Here is a 6599-nt window from a genome sequence, read left to right as displayed (position 1 = left end):
GAAAATATTTGGCCAAAAGGGCTTGCTATTTGAAGCCCATTTGGTAGTCCAGGTCATCACTGTTCACAAAGCCCATCACATGCAAAAAACGATTAAATTGTGCTTGGATATCATTTCATGTAGCGTGATACACTATTTATGCACTCGTACATAATAAAAAGCCTAGATTTGAAATTCTTTAGATCAAACAGTTGGAGGCATTATGATTAGTTTTATAAATTATTGAAAAATTATTCTTCTTTTTTCCCAAAAAAACTATAAAAAGTTACAATTTTAACAGAAAAATATTAAGTTCAACCGCATTGATTCGACATGGCATTCCCAGCATCTAAACCTTATAAAGTACCAACCTAAGCTGTTCATCAATATATAAACTTTCAAAATTAAAAACATCCGAAGTTTAAATCTTTCCTCCTCGACTGAAACTCCAAAGGCTAATTTTTGTACAACAAATTGTTAATTTAGTATTTGATGTCAAAGCTATGTTGCATAACATTGTTACGTTATAGTGTTGTTTAAGTGTTTCTCAATGATAAATTAAAAATTATTATCGCCCCAAATTCAAAACCCCATTTTCGTTGAAAAAATTCATATTCAAAGTCGAGTACGATATTCGTCAAGTTGGGCGTTGGAGTTTCCCCTAGGGTTTAAGGCCCAACGCCATTTTGAAATAGCTAAACTTCAGCTTGAAATTTTGAATTGTGTAATAGCCTATCATTAATGGAATGAGATCCACTCCGGACTCTGTGTTCAGAGCTCGCGAACCAAGAGATCCATGCCACTCAATTTCAATCTTACAACCCCCATTAGTCCATCTCACTAATCCATTTCACTAAAATTCAAAAACTTAAACTGCTTGGATCTCTTTCTTGAACGGTTCAGATCTCTCGATCTGCGGATTCCGAACACAAAGATTCGAAGTGGATCTTATTCCATCATTAATGCACATAATTTTTGCTAGAGAATGTATTATAGTTGCACACTCAGCTAGTAGATTTAGTACAAGTATCACTACTATAATTTTCTCTTTTCACTAAAGTAGTTCAAACCAAGCCTTTCATGCCTCTCCAACCCTAGTGCTTGCCTCTGTCTCCCCGGCTGAGTCTTTCCCTTGAACAATTTTGTACACAAAACTCATTGCAAACAAGACGTAAACACACAAACTCAAAGCACTCAATCCTGCAAGTACCCAGTAGAAGTAATCGAGGTGTGCGCGGTTGAGATTGTCACCTAACCATTCTTCCCCGGCCTTGGAGCTAATAGCCTGTACCACAGATATAACAGCACTGCTTATGAAGCTTCCAACTCCTATTATACTTAAATATGCAGCTGCTCCAAAACTTCTCATCGCCTCTGGCATTTGGTCGTAGAACAATTCCTGGAGTCCTACAATTGTGAATGTGTCTGATAAACCACAGATGAAGTATTGTGGGAGCAGCCACCACATTCTCATTGGCACTACTGCTTTAGGGTTGTCAATGATCCCATGTTGTTTAGCAACACTAACCCTTTTGGCTTCCACTAGGGCTGACACAACCATGTTGAGTATGGACAGGAATAGGCCAAAGCCGATTCTTTGCAGCACGGTCATGCCTGAGTGATGTCCCGTGAACTTTCTGGCTATTGGGACGAAAATCCGGTCATACATTGGCACGGTGATTAAGATTATGAGGCCAACGAGGGCTCCGAGGGATGCTGGAGGAAGCTGAAAATGGGGTCCGATTGAGCGAATAATCGTTGAACCTTGCTTGGTATAGTAGGTGTGGAGCTGGGATTGAACTGCATTGAACATTAAGCAACTCAACCATATGGGAATAAGACGCAGGACCAGCTTCACATCTTCCACTTGTTTTAGAGAGCATAGTCTCCATGGGTTCCTAACGTTACTTGATGCATCAAGGTTGTCAATGATCATTGCCTTGTCCAAAAACCTGCGTTTTGGAATATACTTTTAACTTTTTAAGCATGTTTGGTTTAGAAAATAAAAACCGAGTATATTAATGTTCATGATCAAATGGAAATAATTATATATATATATATATATATATATGAATGTATGTATGTATGTAAAACAAAACATGTAAATCCCTTTCTAATTTGAATAATAACATTGGCACTCTTAATTTACACCCCATTCCCGATAAAATGATCTGGTCAGTATCGGTTAAATAACATTTCTCTCATGTTTGGCTATAGCAATAACTTTTGAATCTAAAGCCACTTGGTCCGTAAACATGAAAAATACTAGGCTAAAAATAATAAGCTAACCATAAGTCGATATGCTTATATCATAAATAAAAACCAAACTCCATATTGAATACTAAATTTTTTAAACAACAATATTTTTTACACTACTGAAATGATAGAATACTTAATAATTCTCATAAACTCATGATGATATATAGTGCAAGAAACTAAAGTGGGAATTCCAAAATTGCAAGCCTACAATAAACTCAATTATTTATTCCCTCACTTATATATGTGGTAAGTGCTTATAGTATACATGTAGCGATATGTGAAACTTTATAGCCACCAAATTATAATGCAATTCAAATTTGTTAACTCAACTCTGACATTATCTTCTTAGTTATTCTCCAAAACTATTTAGCGACATAATTTCAATAAAAACTCACACATAGTGACATATGAGCTAGACAATGCACCTATACAAATAGATACATCTAAATCAAAGATGTGATCTACAACATGATCCAGTGCGGTTTTGAACTCGACTCTCACATCATCTACTTTTATTTTATTTATTTTTCAATGTTACATCACCTTTTTAGTTTTTAGGTTCTTTCTCCACAACCATAAACGTTTCCAACACTTATCCCACGCACGTTGACCTTGTGATTTACTCATAAAGTCCAACAATTAGGAAAACTTGGCAAAGCCTCCCACACTTGGGCATGCCTGCCAAGTGGACTGACTACTCGTACCTGACCCAATTAAACGTTTTTTGGTACGACTCAATTAATTAGAATTTGGCAAAGTGTAATCTTAGGAGATTTTTTCAAAAAATGAGACTCTTCAAATATTCTTTATCACTTTTGTTTTTTTTACACAATGTATCATAATATTAATACAAGAGTTAACGTTAAGTTGTGAGATGACAGACAGTTTATGAAAAGTCTCATTTTGAAGGAGTCTCTTTCGTATTTCTCATTCAGAAAATCAATCCAAATATTGTTGAAAAGTGACGTATACCTGAATTGTTTTGTCCGAGCCAAAGTCCTATGCTTGAGTTTACGAACCTCCATATTACTCCCACCACTCCTCTCATCATCCCCACAATACACATCCCAATCAGGCGTCTCCTTCACGCGCCACTTCCGTGCCGCCGCCACAAACACTTGTGCCACCGCGGTAAAGGGGCTTCCGAGAGGAGCTTGCCTCCGGTACCTCTTGATTCCAAGTAAAAATAATAACAGGCCTGCTGCCACAACCACGGTTAAAATGCCAAAGCCTACAACCCAGCTCACGTTGTCCTGCAGTATGATAGAAAAATTTAACAGATCTGAAGATTCCGATCCCTATCTTACAAAATGCATTAATTTTGAGGCTTGTTTTTGTCACGTAGCAGTAAACTAAGAAATGACGAAACGAAATTCAATTAAAAGATGACATGCATTCAAAAATTTAACTAAACAATTCAGCTAAAATATAATATCTATAAAGTTTGACGATTAAAACATAATTAATAATGCAAAACATTTCAAGATTATGTGGGAACTGGGAAAATAGTTTGACAACTATCTGTCACCTGAATGTAGATCACCACAAGCGTGGCAACGGTGGCAGCAACGACTATCGCTAAATACCACCAGTTGAAGAATGAGCTCTTAGCCTTTTTCTCCTCGTCCGAGTCCTCATCGAACTGATCTGCGGCGAAGGTTTGGACACAAGGCTTGTGCCCGCCTTCGCCAACTGCTAAAATGTACAGAGCAACGAAGAACACTGCTTCGCGATAGTGCCAAGGAATAACGGAGACAGATAAGCATAGTAGAAGCATTCCCTTTACATGTGACAAAACAGCATTAGCTAGCTAGAGCACATTAATTAGTTTATATATAGAAGATATTAGATTCTCATCCTTATTTTTTTTTACTCCATTGATTAAAATTTTATTCATTTTCAAATTTTGATCAAAGTTCTTTGGTTTTAATAAACACCATTAATTATTCAAAAAAAAAAAAAAAAATTACATGTCAAGCTAATTAAGTTTTATTTTTTAATATATTTATTTAGTGTTAGAAACGTTACATTTGATATATTATATTTATGGCTAAACTTTTTATCATATATTTCTATTTCTAGTTTGTACTCATTTTTAATTTGCAACCATTTTTTAAATTGTACCTATTTTCTTTTACATTTTAATTTGTACCCATATATTAATTCTTTTTGTCCCTTATTTTTTAAACTTTTATTTGTCCTCATAATTTTTTTAACCTTTTATTTGTACCCATAATTTATTTATAATGTACCCATTTTTTTTACAAATGTATCACTTTGTTACATGTAAAATGTATCCCTATTTTTTTGTAAGTACCATTTTTTTTGTAAAATGTACTCATTTTTAATGTAAAATCTATTTATTTTTTAATCTAAAATATACCATTGTTTTTTTTAACATAAAATGTACCCATTGTTTTCTATATAAAATGTACCCACGTTTTTTTATGTAAATGTACCAATTTTTTATATATAAAATGTAGCCAAATTTTATTATATAAATGTACTCATTTTTAAAAAATAAAATACAAATAATAAAATCCTATTTTTTTATAATCTAGAATGCACCCATAAGCAATTATTAATTTTTTTTTTTTATTAAAACCCATAAGCAATTTTGAATAATTAAATAGGTAATGTAAATGAAAGCAAAAAAATAAAAATAAAAATTAAAAACACGGTTAAGTCTTTATTGGTATTATTGTATCTCTTTTATTATTATATAATTTATGTAGTAGAAATGAGACTTCAATCAAAAATCTAAAATGCATAAAGTTTGAGTCTATAACAGTTAGGGATCATAACTAAACCATCCCTTATACATATGATAAGGCTAACCCTGGAAAAAAATTACCATCAAATAAATGGAGGAGGAGAAAATGATGGTCACGAAGCGGCCGAGGTAGGAGTCGGCCACCACAGCGCCAACTAAAGGGAAGAGTGACGACACGCCGATCCACATGTTTACGTTCTTTGCCGCCGTGGCTGTGGCCTGGTGGAGATCCTTTGTAAGATACATGATAAGGTTGCCAGACACGCCATAGAAGGCAAATCTCTCTGCTATCTCTACAACTGCACATTAATTAGATATAAATATTTCAGAAAATCACATAACCGAAACAAAAAATAATATCAATTAAATCTGTAATTTAATTAGTTTGAACTTTTTTCAGGGAAAAAGAAAATTATAACAAATTAAAGGGTTACAGATGACGAAAATGGCGGCGTTCCAGCCACCCCTGGAGGATTTGTGGCGGCGAGTGGCGGAGGGGTTGTTGCTGGATAACTGCATCTGGTGGCCATTTTCTGTCATGGCGTCTTTGGGGAAAGTGATGGTGTAGGGAGCTGGACTGATGGAGGTTGGTATAAAACGTTTGGGAAGTGTCTCGATGAAATGCTTCCGAGTGTTTTATGGGTCCTTTATATAGACAAGAAAAGTCCCAAAAGCAATGACAACTTGGGAACTTTGGCACTCATGTCACTGTATAGTCATGAGCAGTCTTTCATACATCATACATCTACCATCTTTTAAACGATAGCAATAGCATACAAATAGCTAGAAAATCCATTACGATTTAGTTGTATTTTTTTTTCACTTGTAAATAAGAGATCTTAAGTTTGAATCTCAAAAATGATTCGCAACCAATTTATTCCTCACAACCCTTAGTATAAATGTATCAGTGTGTGTATATATATATACACACTACAACGCTTCGTCGTAAATACTTTAAAGGGAGCGGATCTGTGATACCACTTTTTTTACATAACTTTTTATACACATTTTTATGGGGCACACTCTGTAATGTATTTTAATGATCTGAACATCTATCTTTTTTAACGTCATTCATAGATTATCTTTGCAAAAAATTAGACAAATCCAAAATCATTAAAACATTCATTTGTAGTGAAGAAACTCTAAACTCTTAATCCAACGGTCATATGACTTCAAATTTTGGTGATTTTAGTAGACATAATCTTTTAGAGAATACCTAAAAGATAGACTGTTTAAATCATTGAAAAACATTACGAAATGGGTCTTACAAAAACTTATGTGGAAATTTTTGTAGAAAAGTAGTGTTAAAAATCCATCCCCTATTTTAAATATTTAGATATTAATCCATCCCCTACTTTTAATATATTAATTTGAAGTGCAAAACGATAAATCAGGAATGTGATAACAAATGCCTCTATATATAGTTGTTTATACTCTTGATATTGCCTGTGTAAGGAAAAAAATCTCTCTTATTGGGTTGGTGATATTTAATTTCCTTATTATATTAACATTCCACATATTGTTGAATAAATCCTACATATTTAATACATTTTACATTTACTTTTTTAATTAAAAATTATCTTAATAC

The 6599-nt window shown here is 33.8% G+C and overlaps 1 protein-coding gene across 1 annotated transcript; it reads right to left on the bottom strand.

Moving 5' to 3' along the window:
• Positions 1 to 861: 861 nt before the first annotated feature.
• On the bottom strand, positions 862 to 5607 carry LOC137735668 (protein NRT1/ PTR FAMILY 5.4-like). Its single transcript, XM_068475115.1, has 5 exons — positions 5446 to 5607; positions 5093 to 5310; positions 3767 to 4018; positions 3211 to 3491; positions 862 to 1931 (listed from the first exon to the last, which is right to left on the bottom strand). Exons 1-5 carry the CDS (start codon positions 5549 to 5551, stop codon positions 1058 to 1060), a joined length of 1731 nt encoding a protein of 576 aa, XP_068331216.1. The 5' UTR covers positions 5552 to 5607; the 3' UTR covers positions 862 to 1057.
• Positions 5608 to 6599: the final 992 nt, after the last annotated feature.

The sequence above is a fragment of the Pyrus communis genome, chromosome 5 (genome assembly GCF_963583255.1).
Source record: "Pyrus communis chromosome 5, drPyrComm1.1, whole genome shotgun sequence".
Classification (NCBI taxonomy): domain Eukaryota; kingdom Viridiplantae; phylum Streptophyta; class Magnoliopsida; order Rosales; family Rosaceae; genus Pyrus; species Pyrus communis.
This window is presented reverse-complemented; position numbering and strand designations above follow the sequence as displayed.

Coding starts and splice junctions, on each gene's coding strand:
- LOC137735668 (XM_068475115.1), bottom strand. CDS start 5,551: ATGACAGAAAATGGCCACCAGATGCAGTTATCCAGCAACAACCCCTCC. Junction 4,019..5,092: donor CCTCCTCCATTTATTTGATG/GTAATTTTTTTC, acceptor TCACATGTAAAG/GGAATGCTTCTACTATGCTT. Junction 1,932..3,210: donor GCTCGGACAAAACAATTCAG/GTATACGTCACT, acceptor TCCAAAACGCAG/GTTTTTGGACAAGGCAATGA.